Here is a 27,738-nt window from a genome sequence, read left to right on the forward strand (position 1 = left end):
ATCACCGTCACAGGAATGAGGAAACAAAGTGCAGTCTGCAGTCCCCAGCTGCTCTCCACATCCGGGAGCTCCTCTCACATCCCCACTGGGGCCGCGCAGGGAGGAGACTTCCGGGCCTCTGAGTGAAGCTTCTGGGTGGTGAGCTTCCGTGTTGCAGAAGAGGCTTTACAGGAGAAGAAAGATGTCCTATGACCCTCAGAAACTGATACATTTCTGTTGATGGCTCAGCCAGGTAAATCTAAACAGAAAATTTTATTATAGTGAGGAAAAGCAGTGTGTGTGTGTGTGTGTGTGTGTATGCAGAACCTAAGGTGTCAACAGAAACAATAAAAAAATTGACAGAAAAGAGCCTAAATTTAGTATATTTGACCTTCATAATTTGACTATACTGTTCTAACTTATTTCTCCCTTTAGAAAACCTTAAGAATTCTTCTAGAAAAGCTCTGATCCTCTCTGTCTTAAACACTAGATTGTATGTAATCTTAGTCTCTCTGGTCCTGAGACTGTGTCTGGCTAATTCACTATAGGATCTGGGTCCCCTCTCTGTCCTGTATCATCCTGACATCCCTCAGTTCTCTCCCCATCAGTGGTTTTCACTTTCTATAGGGTAAGAACACTCTCACTCTCTTTTCCCTGCGCCCCCTTCTGGAATGCAATCACTCACCCAAATCCCATCAGGAATTCACTCCAGCAAACCTTCTACAGATCCAGAATCTCCCTTACTGTTTACACCTTCTCACACTTTCCTTGAGAAGGAACTTGGGAATGAGAGCAAGCCTGTGACAGCAGGACGTCCTCCACTTCCTGGTGCTACTGCCAGGGGAGGTGACCTTGGTCAAAACCCACACCTAGCCTGACCAGGTGGTTGCACAGTGGGTAGAGCATCGGACTGGGTTGCTTAGGACCCAGGTTTGAGATACCGAGGTCGCCAGTTTGAGTGCAGGCTCATCTAGTTTGAGCAAAAGCTCACCAGCTTAGACCCAAGGTTGCTGGTTTACTCAGTTGCTGAAGGCCCACAGTCAAGGCACATTTGGGAAAGCAATCAATGAACAACTAAGGTGTTGCAACAAAAAATTGATGATTGATGCTTCTCATCTCTCCATTCCTGTCTGTCTGTCCCTGTCTATCCTTCACTCTGACTCTCTCTCTGTCTCTGCAAAAAATAAATAAATAAAATTAAAAATTAAAAAACCCACCCTGACCCAGGGGAGAGGCTCCCCCCATCCTAACCCTGTCCTCAGTTCCCCACCGTGGGCCACGCCCAGACGCCAGTCTCCCTGTGTCCTAGAAAGTGATGCAGGTCACTTCTCCTGAGGAAACTGATCTGGGTCTTGATTCTGTTTGCTTGCAGGAAGGAAGTGAGGAGAACGCTGTTTTAATTTACAGAGGAATCAACAAAAAAGTCTTTGTGATTCCATTTTTGCACTATAACTATTTCACAGAAGAATACCTCAGCTGCACTTCTAATCATGGAATGGACACCTTCAAATAATGAAGACTCTGAGGATCCCAAAGAAAACGGTAAGTTTAAACATGAGTGAAGCGATCGGGCTGGATATTTCAGGCACTGAATGTCTGAATAGAACCAGGAAGACTTTCTCGTAGAATTTTCTGTTGTGTCTGTAAAGAAAGTAGTTTCCACAGAAGGGCTCTCATAATCTCCTTCTAACATCCCATCACTCAGTGTTCACAGCAAACCCATGTTAACCCTGGGAATCAGTGTTGGTGAGAACATGAGTGACAGTCTCCAGAATCTGCAGGGTCCCCAAACTCCAATTCAGGAGAAATGATTAAATAAATGACAGTATCTAGGCTGTGGGAAAAAAAACCTTTGTAATATGTGCGGATTATTTATATTTTAAATACAAAATAGACTATCAATTTTGATGAGTTGTTTAACTGAGTGGGTTTATTAGGCAGAATTAGAACTGATCTGTATGAATTGTAAACAAGTCAAATGTGTAAGGTCCTTTTATGGTTGTGACAAAGATGAATGATTAGCCTACAATGACACACCCACAAGGGGGGAGTATTCTCTCACCCACTGGGGACACTGGCACAGGAATGATCACTGTGGACAGAGCAGCTGAGGAGATGCCGGGATCAGAGCAGTGGTGGGAATCTGGCGTTAGGGTCATGACTTCCTGCCCCTCTCACTGCCCAGGATAATACTTCTTGGAATAAATGCACATTCTTGTTCACCCAGCACGACCTCCCTTCAGTTTACTGCTTTCAGAAATTGGGGCCATCCTGCCCTCACCTGATCTCCTGCTGGTTTCCACACACAAAAGAAAATAAAATGTAGAAATTCAAGATTCAGTATCTTCCCTTTTTAATGATAATTCAATTATACTCTCAAGACTAATAAATTCAGCTTCATTTACTGATATTCAGTTATACTCTTGAACATTCCACCTGGTATAGATCTCTTCAATGTACAGAGCCGGTTCCATGTGACTAGTCAACAGAAACAGTGTGAACGAATGGGGCGTTTACTGTCACTCCCCTGTCACTGTCATGAACCTGACGTTTCATAAATATATACGTTGGAGAAAATGTTCTAGGTGGTCTCTGACACTTCTGCAACATCTCCCTTTTATCTAGTCACTTGAAAAGATGTCATATATTTTCATCTTTATTTCTAAAAATAAAAAAAAACGATCTCTTGACTATTTTTTAGTTTTGTTTAGTTTCCTTATTACTTTTTCTCATTATGTTCATCATACTAATTGATTTTGAATTGGTCATTTTCAACTGGTCTTAATTTTAGAGTCTAGGCCCTGGCCGGTTAGCTCAGCGGTAGAGCGTCGACCTGGCGTGCGGGGGACCCGGGTTCGATTCCCGGCCAGGGCACATAGGACAGGCACCCATTTGCTTCTCTACCCCCCCGCTTCCTCTCTATCTCTCTCTTCCTCTCCCGCAGCCAAGGCTCCATTGGAGCAGAGATGGCCCGGGCGCTGGGGATGGCTCCCTGGCCTCTGCCCCAGGCGCTAGAGTGGCTCTGGTCGAGGCAGAGCGACGCCCCGGAGGGGCAGAGCATCGCCCCCTGGTGGGTAGAGCGTCGCCTCTGGTGGGCGTGACGGGTGGATCCCGGTCAGGTGCATGCAGGAGTCTGTTTCTCTGCCTCCCACTTCTCACTTCAGGAAAACACAAAAAAAATAGTTTTTTTCTTAACTGTTCTCTGTTGTTTAATTTATTACCTACCACTATCTTGCTCTTTGTTCATGAATTTTAAATTTTACTATCCATTTTTATTTCTGCCTCGTAGAATTCTCCCATGTTCATCTTCCTTCTCATCCTCTACCTCTACCTTTCTCAATGCCCTTCCTTCATTTACTATATATTCTTAGGTTTATTCTTTATTCCAGATGATTACTATAATTTTACTTAAATGTTGATGAGATAAATAGAATTAGGTTAAGAAAAATGTGCTTGTTTACATTCAAAAGATCTTCTAGAAAACTTCCTTTCACTTGGGTTCTCCAGCCTGATCCCCAGATTGTAGTGCCCATTGTGCAGATGATAATATTCTAAATCTTCCTCTTTTCTTTTCTTTTTATTTAGTGAGAGGAAGGGAAGCAGAGAGATAGACTCCCACATGTATCCACCTGGCAAGCCCACTAGGGGTGATGTTCTGCCCGTCTGAGGCATTGCTGCATTGCTCAGCAACTGAGGTGTTCTTAGCATGTGAGGTGGAGGCCATGTAACCATTCTCAGGTCCCAGGGCCAACTCACTATAATCAAGCCATGGCTGTGGGAAGTGAAGAGAGAGAGAGAGAAGGAGAGGTATGATGAAGCTGATGAGCACTTCTCCTGTGTGCCCTAATCATGAATCAAACCCAGGACAGCCACACGCTGGGCCGACACTTTACCACTGAGCCACAGGCCAGGGCCAGTATTTGAGCTCTTAATAGAAGAGATCAGACATCAAATCATCTGATTTAAGCTTTCTCTTTTATTGAACTTTTAAACATACTAAAGAGACCACAGTCAAGTATAATCTTCAGGCTTCCTATTCTACTTCCCTGAACCATATTCTCATGTGATCCAAACTATATAAATAATTTTATATGATTGTGTCTGGTTATTTTCTCTTTCAAACCATAGTAATTATTCTTTTTTTGATTGTATTAATTTAATATTAATTTATCAAATTGTTCTTCCTTTGGGATCTTTATTCATATGTTCTTCACTCAAGTCAATCTTGTATCTCTAAGAGGTCAGGTACTATTCCAAGAGAAGTCTACACCACTACTTAGTATTGCACCCAAAAAGTTATTTAACATTTATGTCCCAACATGTAACATGTTATTTTGAAAAATGTAATGATGATTTCAGTGGAATGGATTTTCAAGACATATTCTTTTTCTTTTAGACAACTAATTTAAATGGGATGACATTGACCAATTAGAGTACTTAGATTCACAGAAAACATCTCCAAATCATTTTGACATTTGATTATGTTGTATACTCATCACCCAAAGTCAAATTGTCCTCTGTCACCATTTATTTGGTTTTCTGTCACCCACAACCTCCGTCCCCTACCTTCCCCTCCTCCTGGTAACCACTGTACTCTTATCCATGTCCATGACTCTCAATTTTGTGTCCCATCTATGTATGAAATCACACAGTTTATAGTTTTTTCTAATTTACTTATTTCACTAAGTATAATGTTATCAAGTTCCATCCATGTTGTCGTTAATGATACTATGTCATCATTCCTTTTGGCTGAGTAGTATTCCATAGTATGATATATATGTACCACATCTTTATCCAATCTTCTATTGAAGGACTTTTTGATTGGTTCCATGACTTGGCCACTGTGAACAATGCTACAGTTAACATGGGGATGCATGTGTCTTTACGAACCAGAATTTTTGAGTTTTGAGGGTATATACCCAGAAGAGGGATTGCTGGGACATGTGGTAGTTTCTATTCTTAATTTTTTGCAAAACCACTCTACTTTCTTCCATAATGGTTGTACTACTTTACATTCTTACCAACAGTGAATGAGGGTTCCTTTTTCTCCACAGCGTCTCCAACACTTGTTATTACCTGTCTTATTGATAATAGTGAATCTAACAGGTGTGAGGTGGTAACTCATTGTAGTTTGATTTGCATTTATCTAATAGCTAATGAAATGAACATTTTTTATATGTCTATTGGCCATTTGTATTTCTTCCTGGGAGAAGTGTCCATTCATGTCCTTTTCCCATTATTTTATTGGATTGTTTGCTTGTTTGTTGTTGAGTTTTGTGAGTTCGTTGTATATTTTGGATATTAGGCCCTTATCTGAGCTGTATTTAAAAATATCATCTCCCATTTAGTTTGCTTTTTTTGTGATCGGTTTCTTTTGCTGTGCAAAAGCTTCTTAGTCTGATGTAGTCCAATATTTTTTATCTTTGCCTTCACTTCCCTTGCATTTAAAGTCAATTTTATAAAATGTTCTCTATGACCAAAGTCATAGAGACTTTAGTATCTGTATTTTCTTCTACATATTTTATTGCTTCAAATTTTATTTTTAGTTCTTTGATCTATTTTGAATTAATTTTGGTAGAAGGAAACAAACTGTAGTAGAATTTTATTCTTTTGCACGTGGCTTTCCAGTTTGCCCAGCACCATTTATTGAAGAGGCTTTCTTTTCTGCTTTGTGTGTTTCTGACTCTTTCATCAAAGATGATTTCACCATATATATGTGATTTTATTTCTGGGCTCCCTGTTCTGTTCCATTGGTCTGAGTGTTTATTTTCTGCCCAATACCATGCTGTTTTGATTATCATGACTCTCATATAATTTGAAGTCAGGTATTATAATGTTCCCAGCTTCGTCTTTTTTCTTAGGATTTCTCTGGCTCTATCTATGAGTTTTTTATAGTTATATGTTAACCTGATGACTTTTTGTTCCATTTTTTTAAAAAATGACTTTGGAATTTTGATGTGAATTGCATTAAATTTGTATATTGCTTTGGGTAATATGATCATTTTAACTATATTTATTCTTCCTATCCAAGAACAAGGAATATTTGTCCATTTCACTGTATCTTTTTTTATTTCTTTTAACAATCCTTTGTAGTTTTCATTATATAGGTTCTTTACATTCTTTCTTATGTTTATTTCTAGGTATTTTGTTGTTGTTGTAACCATAAAAGAGATTATTTTTTTAGTTCATTTTCTGAAGATTCATTGTTGGCATAAAAGAAGGCAATAGACATCTGTATATTAATTTTGTATCCTGTGACCTTACTGTATTGGTTTATTGTTTCTAATAGTCTTTTCGTGGAGTCTTTGGGGTTTTCGATGTACAGGATTATATCATCTGCAAAAAGTGAAACCTTTGCTTCTTTTTTCCCAATATGAATGACTTTTTTTTATTTGTCTTGTCTAATTGCTCTGGCTAGAACTTCAAGTACTCCAGTGAATAATAGTGGAGAGAATGAGCAGCCTTGTCATGTTCCTTTTAGAAGAAAATTTTTCAGTGTTTTGCTATTTAATATGATGTTAGTTGATGGTTTATCATAAATGTCCTTTATTATGTTTAGATATTTTTCTTCTATACCCATTTTGTTGAGTGTTTTAAACATAAAATGATGTTACATTTTATCAAATGCCTTTTCTGCATCTATTGATAGGATCATATGTTTTTTGTTCTTTGTTTGGTTGATATGGTGTATTTAGTTACCTATTTTATGTATGTTGAACCACCTTGTGGTTTCGGGATGAATCCCACTTGATCATGATAAATTACTCTTTTAATGTGTTGTTGCATTCAATTTGCTAGTATTTTGTTTAGTATTTTAGCATCTGTATTCATTAGAGATATTGGTTTGTAGTTTTGTGTGTATTGTCCTTGCCATGTTTTGGTATGGGGGTTACATTGGCCTCATAAAATGTGTTGGGAAGTATTGCTTCTTCTTCAAATTTTTGGAAGATTTTGAATAGAATAGGAACCAAATCTTCTTTGAATGTATGATAAAATTCACTGCGATAGCCAGCTGTCTGGCCCTGACTTATATGTTTTGGGTGGTCTTTGATAGTTGTTTCTATTTCCTCCTTGCCTAAGGGTCTGATTAGGTTTTCTGTTTCTTCATGACTCAGTCTAGGAAGATTGTATTGTTCTAGGAATTTATCCATTTCTTCTAGATTGTTAAGTTTGGTAACATATAGTTTTTTATAGTATTCTATGATAATTCTTTGTATATCTATATAATCTGTGGTGATTTCTCCTCTTTTAGTTTGGATTTTGTTTATATGAGTCCTTTCTTTAATTTTCTTTAGTGAGTCCTGACAAGCGTTTGTCAATTTTGTTGATCTTTTCAAAGAACCAGGTCCTTGCTTTATTGATTTTTTCTATAGTTTCTCTGTTCTCTATTTCATTTATTTCTGCTCTGATTTTTATTATTTCCTTTCTTCTGCTTCTTTTGGGTTGCCTTTGTTCTTCTTTTCTAGTTCCTTAAGATATGAAGTTATGTGGTTTACTTGGGCTCTCTCTTGTTTGTTCATATAGGCCTGAAGTGATATGAACTTCCCTCTTATTACCGCTTTTGCTGCATCCCAGAGATTCTGATATGTCATGTTGTCATTTTCATTTGTCAGTATATATCTTTTGATAACTGCTTTTATTTCTTCTCTGACCCACTCATTTTACAAAAGTGTGTTGTTTAATTTCTACATTTTTTGTGGGTTTGTTTACTTCTTTTTTGCAGTTGAATTCTAGTTTCAAAAGCTATGGTCACAGAAGATGCTTGATATAATTTCAATCTTTCTGAATTTTTTGATTTTAGTTTTGTGGTTCAACTTATGGTCAATTCTTGAGAATGTTCCATGTACATTAGAGAAAAATGTATACTCTGATGTATTGGGATAAAAATGCCTGTAGATGTCTATCATATCCAACTGTTCTAGTGTTTCATTTAAGGCCAATATTTCCTTATTGATTTTCTGTTTGGATGAATGATCTAGAGCTTTCAGCGGTATATTGAGGTCTTCTAGTATGACTGTATTTTTGTCAGTTTTTATTTTCAGATCTGTTAGTAGATGTCTTATATATTTTGGTGCTCCTTGGTTTGGTGCACATATACAGTGTGTCCGTAAAGTCATGGTGCACTTTGACCTGTCACAGGAAAGCAACAAAAGATGATAGAAATGTGAAATCTGCACCAAATAAAAGGAAAACTCTCCCAAATTCATACTTATTCAGTGCATTTCCATGTGAGTTCATGCACAGATTTTTTTAGGGCTCCTTAGATAACTATCCCATATAGCCTCTACAGACTCATCACTGATTGATGGTCTACCAGAACGGGGGTTCTCCACCAAACTGCTGGTTTCCTTCGACTGCTTATCCCAACGAGTAATGTTATTTCTTTGTGGTGATGCTTCCTTATAAATGCGCCGATATTCATGTTGCACTTTGGTCATGGATTCAAATTTGTCGCGCCACAGAACACATTGAACTTTCCTCTGTAGAGTCCACATCTCGACTGGCATGGCCGTGGGCTGCTCTGCTGTATACATGGTGTTACGTCATCATCTCTGCTTGGGCACATACTGCCACATCATCCTACAGAAACTGGGAGGATTTTCCTTTTATTTGATGCAGATTTCACATTTCTATCATCTTTTGTTGCTTTCCTGTGACTGGTCAAAAGTGCACCATGACTTTACTGGCACGTTGTGATATTTCCAGCCTTTTTATCCAAGGGTTGTCCTTTGGCCGGTCTGCCTCCTAGGAGTCTACTGTCTCCCCCAGTCCCACCTTCTTGAGGCAGGGCTTTTCCCATTTAGAACTCTGTTCATTTCTCTCTTATTTTACATTCCTTCTCATTCCATCATTTCTCATTTTACACAGTTATTTCTCTGTAAATATTTGCTGCTTCTGCCTTGCAGTTAATTGTCAGAGTTCCATTAAGACATCGGTGAGATGAAGGGTATCAAGCTGACAAACACATTATTTCTTATATATACATATATTATAGGTTTACATTAGCATGTATACACATATGAATTTATATGTATGTATTTCTTGAAAATATTCAAACTTAAGATCTCTGTAAAACATTTCAAGTTTGAGGACCCATTAGTATTCAGTTGTTACTTCTCCAGACCCCTGAGAGAAAAGACTCCAAACTTTATAAAGTGCCTCTGATCATTGCCTTTTCAAACCCTGTGTCATGATCAATATATCATTCATTTCAAATGTGACAGAGTGAGGCATCCCTTTCCACTATCCTTGATATACAACTCAGATGTTCCAAAGTACCTACATATTTTACATATTTTTTTCTGGCCTTTGAAAATATCTAACTGTACTAGTTTTTTATCCTTTGGCATTATGGTGACACCATAAGCAAATAAACAGTACTTAAAAATAAACAATTTACAGAAAAATGAAGTGTTTAAGACACATGGAAAAGGGATACAGCTCTGATCTGTACCTTTTATGTGAAGAGTGCAAGAAAAATTATTGGCCACAGTGTTTAAGAAAAAGAAAATTTAACCATTTATACTTAATATTGTCTTTTTCTAACAAGTACAATTACATTTTTGCCATGGTATTGGTCTTTATGTGTATATCTCTTTAATGTACAGAGCAAGTGTCATATGACTAGTGCAAGAAAACTGTTTTGGTGAGATGGGCACCTCTATTGTATGCTTCCCACAGCTTGTTAAGTCCCTGTCTTGTCAGTAAATGTCTGTAATTTAACCAAAAAAGGTGATCGTCCAGTGACAGGGGAAAGCTTAGGGTTGCACATCCCAGAATTTCTGACTTAACTCCCTCATGGTTTAATTTTTTGATTTAGTAACTTGTGCACAAAAGATATGGGAGGAAAAACAGTATTGACTCCTGAACATGAAGATTTTTAAAACCCAACAATGTGGGTGTATGTGTGCTCGGCAGTGAAGTATAACAGTTTTGGGTCCATTTCTGTTTTCTTTCTTATCGATGTTGTATTTTACATGAAATATGTTCCTTATTTTTTCAACTTTCTTTTCAGATGAGAGTACACTGAGGAGAGGTAAGTACTGCTAACCTCCTCCCCTTGTCCTTCCCTCACCTGTTCCTTGTTCCCTGTCTTCACTCTCAGTGATCATCTGCCTTTTTCTCAGTATTTGGCCATTTAACCCTGATTAGTCATCTTCGTTTGATTTTTTCACTTTTCCCCTTGTTACTTCAGCATTTACCTTGCTGTTGTAATCAAGGAGACAGAGCCATTCTGTCAGATGTATTTTATGAAAATGATATCGGGAAATATATGTACTTTTAAAGTTTCTGTGTATAAGTTTTCTCCAAAAAAAGTAAGTTCATTTGATTCAGAAACTTCCTGTCATTTCTTTTCCTTCATCTGATTTACATAACTTCCTTCAGGCCTGAGTTAAAACAGACACTCAGATACAATAACGTTGAGAGTTAATAACTGGACAAAAATGTTGTGAATAGATGCACATAAAAACATAATCCTGTATTGACCTATGAGAGCAGTCTTTCAGTATCTCTTGTGCAGTGGTTGTAGCAACTTATTACAATGTAGGTACTGCAATTAGAATGAAGTACATACATATATATATAGACATTCAAAGACCATTTTAAATATGACACATATCTATAGTGGCCCACATAGAGTAAATAGGGATCAATAATAATTATATTTAAAAATATCAGAATAAATATTTTAAAATTTTATCATAGTTCAATAAATATACTTTATTACTCCTATTTAAAATAGTTTTTATAATTTTATTGAATTTATTGAGGTGATCTTGGTTAATAAAAGTCTGCATGTGGCAAATGCAGAATTGTATAACATATCATCTGAACATGGCAGTGTGGTCAACACCCCAGTCACATATGCTTTTGTCTCCCTTTTATTTATTTTAAACATTTATGTCCCTACATATCACATGGTAATTTTCAAATTGCAGTGATGATTTCAGTGGGATGGATTTTTAAGGTATATTCTTTATTCATGGAATAGATGAGACTTGTCCACTTTGCAGAAACAACATTAGCAGATGTTCGCTTTAGCTGCATCTTATTTACAATGTTTAGAAAACCTGTCTCTTGCATGTGTTTTTGGATTTAATTTCTAGGTTAAGTGACAGGCACAGTAAAATACAGTGAGAAATAGTATCTCTGTCAGAGAATCCCAGTTTTTTCTCTCTCCTAAATTAGGCAGCCATAAGTATTTAGATATTCTTCATTCAGGATCAGATAAAACAGAAATTCAAATACACTGTGGTTAACAACCAACCCATGGACAATAAACAAGGAGGACGCAGCAGCCAGATCCCTGACCCTGTGTCACTGAGAGGAGCTCTGTGTCAGTGCTCCTTCCACAATGTGGTGGCCACTCTGCACGATGTTGCTGCTGCAGCAGTGAGACTCACTGTTATGTTTAAAACCATCCAATGACCATATTAAAGCATCTGATAACCATACTAAAGCTAAAAAACTGAGTAAAAGGAACAAATATTTCAAAGAGACCAAGAATATTTTTAGCCTAACCTGTGGTTGCCCTGTGGACAGAGTATGGACCTGGAATACTGAGGTCCTCAGTTCAACCCTGGACTTGCCTGGACACAGCACACAGGGCAGCAGTTCCAGCTAAAGTTAAGCAGCTATGAGTCCAAACACCTTGATCCCACCTCCCATTTCTTTTCTTAACAATATTAATAAATAAAATCTTCTGAAAAAATACAATTATTTTATAAATTAAAGAGAAAAACCAATATTTTTTAAAATTTTGTATTATTTTACTAAATTAACTTTTTTTCCCACTGTTTCACTTCCTGTGTACAATACCTGTGGACAATAGTGAGCTCTGATTTATTATTTACATAGTGTTTTGGAGGGACATGAGTGATTCAGCATATGTTTGCATGTTCATCTGAAACTATCCTCATTTTAAATTTGGGTTTATCAGTAAACTTAATTCCTCTTGTGGTTGTTTCCTGTGAAATTGATGTTGACATTTTCTTTTCTTCTTTTTCAGGAGAATTTGGGACAGAATTTGGTAAAATTACTGATATTCATTAATCTTGATCCACTTAAAAACAATTGGTTTATATCTCTCTTTGACATTTCTGGCATTTTTATTCAATCATCTCCTGTTGGCCTGTCCTCACCCTAGATGTCTGATGTCCCTACCCCTGATCTCAGACAGCACTTCTCCTATTCTAGGCTTTGCTGATTCCTGTCTCATACTGTTCATCCTTCCCCACACCTTCTTCTGTCACTTTACACAGTCATTGCCTTGTGAACGTTGATGACATTAGTCTTGCAGGAATTCCCACACATTCATTAAGAATTTTGTCACATGAACAGTTTTGATGTGAAAGATACATGGATTTAGTATTTATATATTTATGTATATGTTTGTGTGTGTATATACACAGACATATACACACACAGATACACTCACATTGATATATATGTATCTTATGTGTGTGTGTGTATTTGTGTGTGTGTTAGGAAAATTTTAAACTTAGGACCTCTGTCAAATATCACAAATTTGAGTGCCCATTACTTTGCAATTGATACTTCTCCAAACCCTTAAGAAAAGCCTCCAAACTTTCAGCATTCAGAGTCTCCCTCCATTTTCTTTTCACAGCCTGTGTGTTGACAAATACCTTGTATCACTCACTGGCCAGATGTGAGAGAGTGGGGCGTCCCCTCTTCCACTGTCCTTGATCATATGACCAAGGTGTTCCAAGGTCTCTAAATATTTTACATAATGATTTCTGGCCCTTAAAAATATGCAACCATGTCTGTCTTTTTTCCTTTGACATTAAGTTGACACTGTTATCAACTGACAAACTGCACTTAAAAATAAACAATTTGCAGAAGGATGAACTATCTTAAAGTAAGTGGAAAAGTGATTCTTTTCTGACCTATACTTTTTATGTGAAGGGTACAAGAAAAATAATTGATTACGATATTTCAAAAATAATGAAAATTTAATCATTCACAGCTTAAAATTGTCTTTTTCTAACAATTACAATTATATATTGTTTCCTTGGTATTGGTCTTTAGGAATCTATTGTCTGTGTACAGGACAGGTGTCATATGACGAGTGCAACAAACCCCGTTTTCTCATGATGGGGCCTCTCCTGTTCACTTCTCATCACTGCTTATATCCATGTCTCCTGTGTGATTATGTTTCTTTTTTAATCTGAAAAACATGATAGTCCCTGGACTTGAGAATGCTTAGTATTGCACATCCCAGCGTTTCTAGCATAGCACCATGATCCTTTATGTCCTGACTTAGTTTCCTGTGCACAAGGGATGGGGGAGGTGTCCTTTGGATCCTCAAGGTTCATACATTCATGGAAATGAATCTATGTGTGCTCCACAGTGAATGATGCAAGGGTCTCATTTCTGTTTTCTTTCTTACAAGATAGTCTGATTTCACTTGGAATGATTTTTTTTATTTCTTCCTTTTGTCTTTTACATGAGAGTGACTAGGAGAAAGTTCAGTACCAATAACCAACTTTTCCGATCATTCTCTCATCTGTTCTTCATACTATTGTCTTCTGTCTCAATGATCATCTACCTTTTCACTCAGTGTTTTGGCCTCCCAACTCTGATTCTCTATTTCCATATGTTTCTCCGTTCTTCCATTACTACCTCTCAAACTGAAATAAAGAAGACAGAGCCTTTCTGTCAAATGAATTTTATCACTACAATATCTGGGAGTTTAGGTACTGTTAAAGTTTTTTTTTTTTTAATAATTTTATTTTTTTAATGGGGCAACATCAATAAATCAGGATACATATATTCAAAGATAACAAGTCCAGGTTATCTTGTCGTTGAATTAGGTTGCATACCCATCACCCAAAGTCAGATTGTCCTCTGTCACCTTCTATCTAGTTTTCTTTGTGCCCCTCCCCCTCCCCTTATCCCTCTCCCTTTCCCCCCTCCCCCCGTAACCATCACACTCTTATCAATGTCTCTTAGTTTCACTTTTATGTTCCACCTATGTATGGAATAATGCAGTTCCTGGTTTTTTCTGATTTACTTATTTCACTTCGTATCATATTATCAAGATTAAAATTTCTGAGTGTAAGTTTTCTCCAAGGACAGCTCAGGTCACTTGACTCAGAACCTCTCTCGCTGTTATTTTTTCCCTTCATCTGAATCACTAAGTTTCATTCAGACATGAGTTAAAACAGACACTCAGATAAAATAAAGTTGAGATTTAATAGGTGTACAGAAACATTGTGAATAGACGCCCATAAGAACCTAACCCTGTAATAACCTACACGAGCAGTCTTGCAGTAACTGTTGTACAGTGATATTAACAAATTTGTACAATGAAACTACTGCAATAAAAATGGAATACATGCATATATATATATATATAAATATACACACACACACATAAACATGCAAAGGTCATTTTAAATATGAAAAATATTTCACAGTGGTCCATATAGAACGAAAAGAAATCAAGAATAATTTTTTAAATATCAAATGAATATTATAAAAATTCTACAAAATGCATTAAATATGCTTCATTTCTGCCATTGAAAGGATTGTTTTAATTTTTATTGAATTTATTGGGGTGACATTGAGTAATAAATCTATGCAGATTGCAATGTAGCATTCTCTCACACCCCATCTGTACATGGCAGTGTGCTCATCACCCAGTCACGTATCTTCCTGTCATGCTTTCATTTACTTTAAATATTTATGTCCCAATATGTCATGTGGCATTTTATAATTGTAGTGATGATTTCAGTGAAATGGATCTTCAGGATACATTCCTTATTTATGCAATGGGTCTGAGCTGACCACTTTGCAGAAACAACCATTAGCAGATGTAACGCTATTGCAGTCACTTCTTTACAGTGTGCAGAAAACCTGTCTGGTCTGTGTGAGCTGAGATATTTGTTTCTCAGTTAAGAGAAAGGCTCAGTAACTTCTTGTAAAAAATAGAATCTCTGTCAGAGAATCCCACTCCTCTCTCTCTCTCTTCAATTCTATACCCATGAGTGTCAACTTATTCTTCACTCAGAAATGAGTTATAACAGAAACTCAGAAACAGTGTGATTAAAAATCTATCCGTGGACAAAAACATGGAGGACGTAGCCCTCAGACCCCTAACCCCATGTCACTGGGAGAAGCTGTGTGTCAGTGCTCCTTCCACAGTGTGGTGGCCACCCTGCATGATGTCTCTGCCGCAGCAGTGAGACTCACTGATGTGTTTAAAAGCATACAATGAGCATACTAAACCTTACAAACAGAGTTTCTGAAACATAAGAATTTCAAATAGACCAAGAATATTTAAGCCTAGCCTGTGGTGGCCCCGTGGATAGAGCATGGACCTGGGACACTGAAGTTGTCAGTTGGACCCTGGACTTGCCCGGACACGGCACCCAGGGCAGCAGCTACAGCTACAGTGAAGCAGCCATGAGTCCATAGCTTTCATCCTGCCTGCCATTCTTTCTCTCAGTAATATTAAATAATATACATTTAGAAAATAATTACTTTAATAAATTAAACAACAAATCAATATTTTTAATATTTTATATTATTGTACAAAATTACCTCCCCTTTCCACCGTTTACTGACTATAGAACACCTGTGGATGATAAGGAGCTTTGTTCCACTGTGTAGGTGTGTGTTTTTGGGGGGAGGGGGCATGTGTGATTTGACATGTGTTTCTGTGTTCATCTGAAATTATCCTAAATTTAAATTTGAATTTGTAAGTATATTTTAATCTCCTTGTGGTTACTACCCATGAAATTGACATTGATTTTTGTATTTCTTTTTCAGCACAATTTCTGCAAATATTAGGTAAAGTTACTGATATTCCTTCACTCTTGATCCACATGAAAACATGTGGTTTATTTATCCTACTTTCCCTCCTTTCTCTTCCTTCTTTGTCATTTTACACAAGTGTCTCCCTGTAAACATTGGCTGCTTTGTCTTGCAGTAAATTGTCACAGTTTCATTAAGACATTGGTGAGATGAAGGGTGTTCAGCTGACAGAATAATGAATTTTAATATATACATATATTACAAGTTTATATAATAGTGTTTAGATAAATTTATATGTATGTATTTCTGGAATTATTCAAACTTGAGATCTCTGTCAAGTATGACAAGTTTGAAGCCCAATATTATACAATTAATACTTCTCCAATCCCTTCAGAGAAATAACTGCAAATTGTCAGCATTCAGTGTCTGTCCATTGTCTTTCACAGCCTGAGTCATGATAAATACCTTGTATCATTCACTGGTCAGATGTGACAGAGAAGGGCCTCCCTCTTCCACTGTCCTTGATCATATGACCCAGGTGTTCCAAGTTAACTAAATATTTTACCTAATTATTTCATACAATATAAAATATCTATCCATCCCTGATTTTCATTCTTTGGCTTTATGTTGACACCGATATCACATGACAAAATGTACTTAAAATATACACAATTTTCAGACAGATGAAGTCTCTTAAGACAAGAGCAAAACTGGTTCATCTCTGACCTATACTTTTTATGTGATGGGTGCAATTGATTGTGGTGTTTCACAGTAAAGAAAACTTCATCATTCAACGCTGAATGTTTTCTTTTTTGTGACTATTCCAATTTTCTTTATTTCCTTGGTATTGATGTTTAAAATGAGTCCAAACTCCTCTCTCCTGCCTCTCATCTCTTGTCTAAATAATATTAATAATTATAATATTTTTAAAAAGAGAATTATACTATAAATTGAATAGCAAAAGAAATATATTTACATTTTTATATTATTTTATTAATTTAACACTTTTTTCCTCCATTTTTATTACTGTAAAATGCCGGTGGTCAATAGTGTCCTCTCAGCCACTGTGTTTTGGGATGGCGTGTGATGTGTGTGTGTGGTGTGTGTGTGTTCATTTAAAATTAACCTAATTTTATATTTGAATTTATCAGTAAATTTGAATTCTATTTGTGGTTGTTTCTCATGATATTGACATTTTCTTTTCTTTTTCAGAGGAATGTAAGAGACAATTAGGTAAAATTACTGATACATTTTTACATTTAATTCACTTGAAAAAAACCTGCTTTATTTCTCTCTTTGACATTTCCGGCCTTTTGTCCAAGTTCCTTCTGTTGGTCTGTCCTCCTTCTCGACATTTCCTGTCCCTCCCACATGATTCTGAGACAGCACCTCTTTCATTTGGGACTTTGTTGATTTCTGTTTCCCTGTCTTTCATTCTTTCCTGTATCTTTTTGTCATTTTACACAGCTATTTCCCTGTAAACTTTGTCTGCAGTAATCAAGCAGAGAATTGTCACAGTTTCATGCAGAATTTGGTGCGATAAAAGGCTTCAAACTGACAGACACACAGTGATTAGTATATATAGATATAGATATACATACACAGATATTAGTTTACATATAAGTATATATAGATATCTGTGTGTTTATGTGTGTGTTTTTGTAAAATGCCAAACTAAGGACTTTATTCAAATTTTCTATATTTGAGTGTTTACTCCTATGCAATGGATACCTCTCCAAACCCTTCAGAGAACAGTCTTCAAAACCATCATTTGGTGCCTATGTTCATTGTCTTTCCACAGCCTGTGTCATGATAAATACCTGACATCATTCACTGGTCAGATGTGAGAGAGTGGGGCGTCTCTCTTTCACTGTCCTTTAGCATATGACCCAATGTTTGAAGCTTTTAAGTATTTTTGCCAATTTTTCGAACCTTTTAAAATATCAAAACATGGCAGTTTTTTATTCTTTCTCAGGATTGTTGACACAGTTTACATATGCCAAACAGCACTTAACAATAAGCAATTTTCTGAAGGATGTAATATCTTAAGGTGAGGTCAAAAGTAATATATATCTGATCTCTACATAATATGTGAAGGACACAAGAAATCAATATTGCCAATGATATATCTCATAAAAAAGAACCTTAATGATCCAAACCTTAAGAGTATCTTTGTCTAATGACAATTTAAATTATATTTTTGTTTTATTAGGAATGGTCTTTAGATGTATATCCCTCTAATGCAGTGGTCCCCAACACCAGACTGCAGACTGGTATCAGTTCGTGGACCATTTGGTACCGGTCTGCAGAGAAAGAATAAATAACTTACATTATTTCTGCTTTATTTATATTTAAGTCTGAACGATGTTTTACTTTTTAAAAATGACCGAATTCTCCCTGTTACATCTGTTTAAGACTCACTCTTGACGCTTTTCTTGGTCACGTGATACATTTATCCTTCCCACCCTAAAAGCCAGTCCGTGAAAATATTTTCTGACATTAAACCAGTCTGTGGCCCAAAAAAGGTTGGGGACCACTGCTCTAATGTACAGAGCAGGTGTCATATGACCAGTGCAACATAAACAGTATGGGACAGATGGTGCCTCTACTGTACACATTTCATCACTGCTGAAGTAACTGTCCCACATGTGAATAAGTTTGTTTTTAGCCTGATAATGGTGGTAGTCTAGTGACAGGAAAACTTAGTATTGCACAAGTCAGAATTTCAGTCCACACTCATTATATTATGTCCTGACTTAGTTTCCTGTGCACAGGGGGCAGGAGAGGGAGAACAGCACTGACTCTGATGGGTGAGGTGTCCTTTGAATCCTCAGGGTTCCTCATTCACAGACATGGGTCCCCGTGTGCTCCACAGTGACCAATGAAATGGGGCCCGTTTCTGTTCTCTTTCCTCACTGATATTCTGTTTTTACTTGTAATAAATGACTTTTTCATTTCTCCTTTTGCTTTTCAGCCAAGCAAAGTGCACAGGAAAAAAGTAAGTACCAATGATCTACTGCCCTGTCCTCCCTCACCTGTCCCTCATCCCCTGTCCTCTCTCTCAGGGACCAGCTACCTGTGTCTCAGTTCTCGATTCTCCCACTCTGATAACCACTTCATTTCCTCCTCAGTTTCTCCGATTATTACTGCAGTCGTGGCCTTGTAGAAATTAAGGAGACAGAGGCATTTGGTCAAATAAATATTATCCCTAACTTATTTGCAAGTTTTGGTACTTTTAAAGTTTCTGAGTGTAAGCTTCCTCAGGGACAGCTCAGGTCATTTGATTCTTAACCTCCCTTCTTCTTTCTCTTCATCTGATTCACTCAGCTACATTCAGACATGACTTAAAACAGAAACTCAGATACAATAATGTTGCGAATTAATCCATGGCCACTAAAGTTGTGAATAGAAGCACATTAGAACCCACTCCTGTGTTTATCTGGAAGATCAGTTAGTTTCTCAGTAACTCTTGTGTATTACTTTTACCAGCTTTGTACAGTGAAGGAACTGCAATTAGAAATGAATGCATACATTTATAGAAGCATAAAGACACTATAGTAAATAGGGCATATATTTCATCGTGGTCCATGCAGAGTGAATAGGAATCAAGAATATTTTAATTAAAGAATCTGCCGAACATTTAAAAATATAACATAATTTATTCAATAAAATTCTTCTCCTTTATTTTAAATTGTTATAAATATTTATGGGGGTAATAGTGGTTAATAAACCTGTGCAGATCTGAGGAGCACAATTCTATCACACATCATGTGTACATGGCAGTGTGTTCACCACCCAGTCACGTACCTTTCTGTCAGCTTTTTATATATTTTAAATATTTATGTCATCACATGTCAGATGGTATTTTTATAACTGTAGAGATGATTTCAGTAAAATTGATATTCAAGGCATTTTTTTTTTATTTATGGAACATCTGACACTTGGCCACCTTGCAGAAACAAAATTTGAAGATGTAGGACATTTGCTTCATTTTTGTCACAGTGTGTAGAGAACCTGTCTCACTCATGTGAGCTGAGATATTCTTTTCTTGATTAAGGGTAAAAAAGTTCAGTATCGTCCAGTGAGGAACAGAATGTTCATTAAAAAAACCCACTCCTTTTTTTCTCCAGAATTCAACTCCCAGGAGTATTAAGATATTCTTCATTCAGAAATGAGGAAAAACAGAATCTCCAATACAGAGTGGTTAACAACTAACCCGTGGACAAAAACACGAAGGATGTAGTCCTCAGCCCCCTGAGACTATGTCACTGGGAGGAGCTGTGTGTCACTGCTCCTTCCACAGTGTGGTGGCCTCTCTGCACCATGTCACTGCTGCAGCAGTGAGACTCACTGATGTGTTTAAAGCATCCAATGACCATACTAAAGCTAACAGACAGAGTAACAGGAACAGAAATATTTCAATTAGACCAAGAATATTTTTAGCCTAGCCTGTGGTGGCCCCGTGGACAGAGCATGGACCTGGAACACTGAGGTTGCCAGTTGGACCCTGGACTTCCCTGGACATGGCACACGGGGCAGCAGCTACAGCTACAGTGAAGCAACTATGAGTCCATAGTTTCCCTCCCACTTCTCATCCCTTTTTTATGTAACATTAATAAACAAATTTTTTTCAAAAACAATTATTTTATAAACAGCAAAACTAATATTTAAAAATATTATATTATTTTATTAAATTCACTCCTTTTTCCAGCTTTATGTTGGCTGTAGAACACCTGAGGAGGACAGTGAGCTCTGACTATTGGGGGATGCGTGTTTGGCAGGGTGGTGTCTGATATCTTGTGTGTTTGTGTGTTTATCTGAAATGTGGTCAGGTTCATTTTAAATTTAAATAATCTGTAAATTTGAATTATCTTTCTGGTTCTTTCCCATGAAATTGACACTGACTATCTCTCTCTCTCTTTTTTTTTCCAGAGAAATTTGAGAAAAAAATAGGTAAATAACTATAATTCCTTTACTCTGGATGCACTTGAAAACACCTGGTCTGTTTTTCCTTTGATATTTTTGGTGTTTTTATCCAAGTGTCCTCTGTTGGCCTGTCCTCATCCTAGATGTCCACTGTCCCCTCTCTGATTCTGGGACAGCACTTCTCCCGTGTGGGGCTCTGTCCCTTTCTGTTTCCTACCTTCCCTCCTTTCCCTTCCTTCTTCTGTCATTTTATACAATCATTTTCCCATAAACATTAGCTGCTCTGTCTTGCAGTAAATACTCACTGTTTCTTTAAGACATTGATGAGATGAAGGGTATGAAGGAAACAGTTACATAATTATTAATATATATAAATATTTAAGGTTTATATAAGATGCACATATCTGAATATAAATGTATGAAATTCAGGAAAATATTAAAAATTAAGACCTATGTCAAATATTTCAAGTTCGAGTGCCCATTTTTACACACCAGTTCACAAACCCTTGAGAGAAAAGCCTCAAACTTTCAGCATTCAGTGTCTCTGTCCATTGTCTTTCACAACCTGTGTCATTACAAATACCTTGTATCGTTCACTGGTCAGATGTGAGAGAGTGGGGCATCCCTCTTCCACTGTACTTGATCATATAACCCAGGTGTTCCAAAGTCTCTAAACATTTTACATAATATTTTCAGGCCTTTAAAAATATGCAACCATGTCCATTTTTTATTCTTTGGCATTAAGTTGACAGACACTGTTATCAAATGACAAAATGCAATTAAAAATAAACAATTTGCAGAAGGATGAATTATCCTGATGTAAGGGAATGTGTGTGTTTTTAAATCTGACAAACGTGATAGTCCACTCACATGAGAACGCTTAGTGTTGCACATCCCAGCATTTCTCACGGAACTCCCTCATTGTTTAATTTCCCAATTTCATTTCCTGTGCACAAGGGACAGTGGAAAAAACAGCATTACCTCTGAAAGTTAAGGTTTTACTTTGAACCTTATGGTTTTTATTTTCGCAAATATGTTTCAATGTTTCCTCCACACTGAACCAGAAATGGGGCCCTGTGTCTTTTCTTCCTACCAGGTAGTCTGTTTTCACTTGGAATGAGTTGTTTATTTCTTCCTTTTCCCTTTCACCTGAGAGTGAACAGGAGAAAGGTCAGTACCGATAACTCCCCGTGTCCTTCCCTCACCTGGCCCTTATTCCCTGTCTTCTGTGTCAGGGATCATCTGCCTTCTGTCTCAGTGTCTTAGACTTCAACTCTGATTCTCTGTGTTCAAATGTTGTTCAGTTTCTCTCACTATTACCCTCCAATTGTCTTCTTGTTGTAATCAAGGAGATGGAGCCTTTCTATCAATTAAATATTATCAATAATCTATCCGGAACTGTAGATACTTTTAAAGTTTCTGATTGCAAGTTTTCTCCATGATTGTAAGTTATTTATTTCCCTTTTTCTGATTCTCTTACCATAATTCAGGCATGGCTTAAAACTCACACTGAAATAATATAGGGTTGTAAATTTAATGGTGGAAAAGAACATTGGAAATAAGCACACATAAAAACCGAATTCTATCTTTCAGTTACCATTGTGCAGTGCTTGTAGCAACTTTTTACAATGTAGGAACTGCAATTAATATATATATATATGCATATATGATATATATATATATAAGCAAAGATCATTTTAAATATGACTGATAGTTCATAGGGGCCATACAGAGTGATAAGTGATCAGGAATCATGAACTCACAAAACTCAACAAAAAACAAGCAAACAATTCAGTCAAAAATTAGTGACAGGACATGCATAGACACTTCTCCCAAGAAGAAATACTAACAGTTAACAGATATATGGAAAGATGCTCATCTTCATTAGCTATTAGAGAAATGCAAATGAAAACTACAATGAGATACCACCTCACACCTGGTAGATTGGCTGTTGTCAACAAAATAGGTAATAACCAGTGCTGGAGAGGCTGTGGAGAAAAAGAAACCCTCATCCACTGCTGGTAGTAATATAATTTAGTACAACCATTATGGAAGAAAGTACAGTGGTTCCTAAATTAATTAAGAATAGAACTCCCATATGAGCCAGCGATCTCTCTCCTGGGTATACACCCCAAAACTGGAAAACATGAGTACATAAAGACACGTGCACCCTCATGTTCATTAAAACAATATCCACAGTGGCCAAAGCATAGAAACAACCAAAGTACCTTCAATAGAGGACTGAATAAAGAAGATGTGGTACAGTATACAGTGGAATACTATTCAGCTATAGTAAGATCAATGACAGGGTATCAGTTACAACAACATGACTGGTTTTTGATATTATACTGAGTGAAATAAGTAAATCAGAAAGAGCTAAGAACTGTGTGACCCCATATATAGCTGGGACACTAAATTAAACCTCAAGGATGAAATAGGAATGCAGTGGTTACCAGGGGAGGAGGGACATGAAAAGGGACAAATATAAAGAGAGAAAGGATGACTTCACTTTGGGGGATGGATATGGAACTTAATCCATCCAAATGTTGTGAAGTTGTTTGCCCCCAATCTATGTACTCTAGTTGACCAATGTCACCCAGTTGAATTTAATCCTTTTAATAAAAAAATCTAAAATAAAATCAAATATTTTTAAAAATTTACAACATTCATTAAATATCTTTCAATTCTCCTATTTTCAAATATTTTAAAAATTTTATTGAATTAATTGGGATAACCTTGTTTCAAGAAGGTATGCAGCTCTCAGGCACACAGTTCTATCACACCCCATCTGCACGTGGCAGTGTGCTCACCACCCGGTCTCATATCCTTCTCTCACCCTTCTACTTATTTTCAACCATTGTGTCCCCACATGTCACATGGTATCTCTCAGTTGCAGTGATGATTTCAGTGGAATGAGTTTTCATGTTATACACTTTCATTTTTGGAATAGATGAGACTGTGCACATAGCAGAAACCAACATTAGCGAATGTAACGCTTTCTCTGCCTCTAGTTTACAGTCTGTAGAAAAGATGTCTCATTCACGTGTGCTTTCATACTTTTTCTCAGTTAAGAGAAAGACTCAGTAAGGTCCAGTGAGAAAGAGAATCTCTGTCAGAAATTTTGAATCCTGTCTCTGTCCTGAATTCAGCAACTATGATTACTAAGATATTCTCATTCAAGAATGAATAAAACCAGAATCTCCAATACAGTGTGGTTAATAACAAACCCCTGGAAAAAACATGGAGGATGCAGCCCCCAGACTCCTGACCCTGTGTCACTGAGAGGAGCTGTGTCAGTGCTCCTTCCACAGTGTGGTGGCCACTCTGCATGATGTCACTGCCACAGCTGTGAGACTCACTGATGTGTTTAAAGCATCCAATGACCATACTAAAGCTTACAAACAGAGTAACAGAAACATAAGTATTTCAAATAGACCAAGAATATATTTAGCCTTATCTGTGGTGGCCTCATGGGTAGAGCATGTACCTTGAACTCTGAGGTTTTCAGTTCTACCCTCGACTTGCCCAGAAAAGGCAAATAGGGCAAACAACATACAACTAAACTGAAGCAACTATGGGTCCATACACTATGTTCTTATCTCTCATTCCTTTCCTCAGTTATATTAATATATAAAATATTTTCAAAAATCAATTACTTTATACATTAAACAGCAATACAAATATTTTTTAAATTTTATACTATTTTACTGAATTAACACCCTTTTTTTCCTTTTTATTTATTGTAAAATACCAGTAGTCAATAGTGACCTCTGACCACTGTGTTTTGGGGTGGCATGTGTGATTTGGTGTGTGTGTGTGTGTTAATATGTAATTAACCTAATTTATATTTGAATTTATCAGGAAATTTAAAATCTCTTTGTGGCTGTTTCCCATGAAATTGACATTGACATTTTTTTCTTTTTTTTTTCTTTTTCAGAGGAATTTAACAGAAAATTAGGTAAAATTACTGATATTTTTTTACTTTTCATCCACTTGAAAACATCTGGTTTATTTCACTCTTTGCTCCCTTTTTATCCAGTGCCTTCCGTAGGTCTGTCCTCCTCCTTGATTTCTCCTGTCCCTCCCACATGGTTCAGAGACATCACTTATTTCATTTGGGACTCTGTTGACTTCTTTTCTCTGTCTTTCATTTTTTCTGTATTTCTTAGTCATTTTACACAGCTATTTCCCAGTCAACTTTGGCTGCAGCAGTCAAGCAGAGAATTGTCACAGTTTCATTCATAATATTATGAAATGAAAGGCTTCAAGCTGACAGATACACAGTGTTTAGTATATATAAATATAGATATAGATATCAAGATATTAGTGTATTTATAAACATATATATATAGATATATATCTGTATGTATATGCATGTGTTTTTGAAAAATGCCAAATAGGGCTTCTGTAAAATATTCTAAATTTGTGTGCCCATTACTTTGCAATGGATACTTCTTCAAAATCTTTAGAGAACAGTCTCTGAAATCAGCATTCGTTGCCTCTGTCCATTGTGTCCTGAAAGCCAAGGTCATGATAAATACCTTGTATCATTCACTGGTCAGATGTGACAGAGTGTGGCATCCTTGTTCCACTGTCCTTGATCATATGACCAATATTCAAAGCTTTCTAAATTTTTTACCCAATATTTCCAGCTCTTAGAAATATCCAAAATTGCTAGTTTGTTATTCTTTTGCCTTATTGTTGATACAGTTTACAAATGTCAAAGAAAACTTAACAATAAGCTGTTATCTGAAGGATGTAATATCTTAAGGTGAGGACAAAAGAATCAAGCTTTGATCTCTACGTAATATGTGAAGGACACAAGAAAAAAATATTGACCATGATATATCTCAAAAAAAAAAAAAAAGAACCTTAATGATTCAAATGTTAATAGTATCTTTTTTTAATGACAATTTATATTATATTTTTCTTTCCTTAGGAATGGTCTTTAGGAATATGGTCTTTGTACAGAGCAGATGTCATATGACGAGTGCAACATAAACGGTTTGGGAAAGATGGTTCCTCTACTGTAAATGTCCCCATCACAGCTGTAGTAACTGTCTCACATATGAATACATTTGCTTTTAGCCTGAAAATGGTGATAGTCTAGTGACAGGGGAACACTTAGTACTGCACATGCCAGAATTTCTGACCTCACTCATCATTTTATTTCCTGACTTAGTGTCTTGAGCACAAGGAACAAGGGAGGGAAAACAGCATTGACTCCAATAGGTGAGGCGTCCTTTGGTTCCTCAGGGTTTCTACTTTCACAGACATGGGTCAGGTATGCTTCAGAGTGAACTATGAAAGGGGCACATTTCTGTTCTCTTTCCTATCTGACATTGTGTTTACATATGGAATGACTTGTGTATTTCTTAATTTGCTTTTCAGTAAATCAAAGTGCACAGGAAAAAAGTAAGTACCGATGATCTACTGCCCTGTCCTTCCCTCACCTGTACCTTATCCCCTGTCCTCTCTCTCAGGGACCAGCTACCTGTGTCTCAGTTCTTGGTCCTCCCACTCTGATAACCACTTCATTTGCTCCTCAATTTCTCCAGTAAAAACCGCTGTCTTTCCCTCATAGAAATTAAAGAGACAGAGGTTTGGTCAAATGAATATTATCACTAACATGTTTGCAAGTTTTGGTACATTTAAACTTTCTGACTGTAAGTTTCCTCAAGGACAGCTCAGGTCATTTGATTCTAAACCTCCCTTCTTCTTTGTTTTCATCTGATTCTCTTAACTTCATTCAGACATGACTTAAACCAGAAACTCAGATACAATAAGGTTGCAAATTATTGATGACCACAAATGTTGTGAATAGACACACATAAGAAACAAGATCCTAAAGATGGCAGCGGAGTAAGCAGGTGTGCAGACTCCCAGCTTTCACCACCAAACTGGAATACAAATCAATTTAGAAACAAACAGCATGAAAAACCAACTCTGGACTACAACAACAGCTCTCAAAAACCAAGGAACAAAGAAGAAGCCACAACAAACTTGGTAGGGAGTGCCAGAATCTCCCCTTCTTACAGGAACGAAGGGGGGTAAGGCTGAGAGCCCAGAGGGGCTCTCACTCCAGGAAAAAGAGCAGAAAATACAGCTCACAGCCACTTGCTTCTTAATGAGGGAGCGAGATGTTTTGAAAGGACAGGCTTTCAAGAGGAAAGGGGAGAGTGAAAGACAGATGATAAGGGGCAGAGGAATGCACAGGACAACATGAGAAACTGACTCATCCAGTGCTGGAGGCGGCAATAGCTGAGGGAGGGGCTGATCCTTCCACAAAACAAGAATAAATTGCTTCTGGGGCATCACTCCAGTTCCAATCAGCACAACAACACACAGCTGAAAACAAGAAGTGGGGAGGAGGGGCAGTAAATCTGGTCTCCATGGAGATCTGAGATACACCTCCCCCTACTGAAACTGAGAAAGCACCCTGCCCCCTGAGAGATTAATTGGTAGAAGAGGCCTTCAGTGACTCTGTTACACCCACCGCATTTCTGGATACAGTTATAAATAAGCTTCCTGTTGAGATCAGTAAACAAGACTATCAGCTGTTAAGAAAAGAAACAAATCAAGACTTCAAAGTAGCCCAAATCGGAAAGTGGATTACAAATAATAGCTGATGACAACCCAAGAAGACAAGGAAATACCACACTTGAAAACTGGAGGCAGGCAACACCAAGCCTAGACTCAACCAGCTCTAAAAACATAACACCCAAACACACACACATAATGCGGAGACAGAGAAGTGCAATCCAAATGAAACCACAAGGGAAACCTGCAGGAGATGAACTCAGTGATATGGAAATAACCAAACTTCCAGATGCAGAGTTCAAAATAATGACTGTAAGGATGCTAAAGGATCTTAGAACAACAATGGATGGTCATTACAAACACCTAAATAAAGTAATAGAAAGTATAGAAAAGGATATTGAAATATTAAAAAAGAATTAGTTGGACATGATAAATACAATATCAGAAATGAAGACCACAATGGAAAGAACTAAAAACAGGATGGATAGAACTGAGGATTGAATCAGTGAGTTG

The 27,738-nt window shown here is 37.0% G+C and overlaps 1 protein-coding gene across 1 annotated transcript in view; it reads left to right on the top strand.

Annotated features, from left to right (window-relative positions):
* The window catches only part of LOC136324412 (uncharacterized), a 79,925-nt gene continuing 52,187 nt past the window's right edge, over window positions 1–27,738 (top strand). The window contains exons 1-10 of the mRNA XM_066257280.1: window positions 1–232; window positions 1,352–1,521; window positions 9,995–10,015; window positions 11,990–12,010; window positions 15,775–15,795; window positions 16,972–16,992; window positions 18,734–18,757; window positions 20,692–20,712; window positions 24,623–24,643; window positions 26,077–26,100. Coding sequence (XP_066113377.1) covers window positions 1,470–1,521; window positions 9,995–10,015; window positions 11,990–12,010; window positions 15,775–15,795; window positions 16,972–16,992; window positions 18,734–18,757; window positions 20,692–20,712; window positions 24,623–24,643; window positions 26,077–26,100 — 226 coding nt within the window. The 5' untranslated portion in view covers window positions 1–232; window positions 1,352–1,469. The remainder of the gene's footprint in view (window positions 233–1,351; window positions 1,522–9,994; window positions 10,016–11,989; window positions 12,011–15,774; window positions 15,796–16,971; window positions 16,993–18,733; window positions 18,758–20,691; window positions 20,713–24,622; window positions 24,644–26,076; window positions 26,101–27,738) is intronic.

Source organism: Saccopteryx bilineata, chromosome 1 (genome assembly GCF_036850765.1).
Source record: "Saccopteryx bilineata isolate mSacBil1 chromosome 1, mSacBil1_pri_phased_curated, whole genome shotgun sequence".
Classification (NCBI taxonomy): domain Eukaryota; kingdom Metazoa; phylum Chordata; class Mammalia; order Chiroptera; family Emballonuridae; genus Saccopteryx; species Saccopteryx bilineata.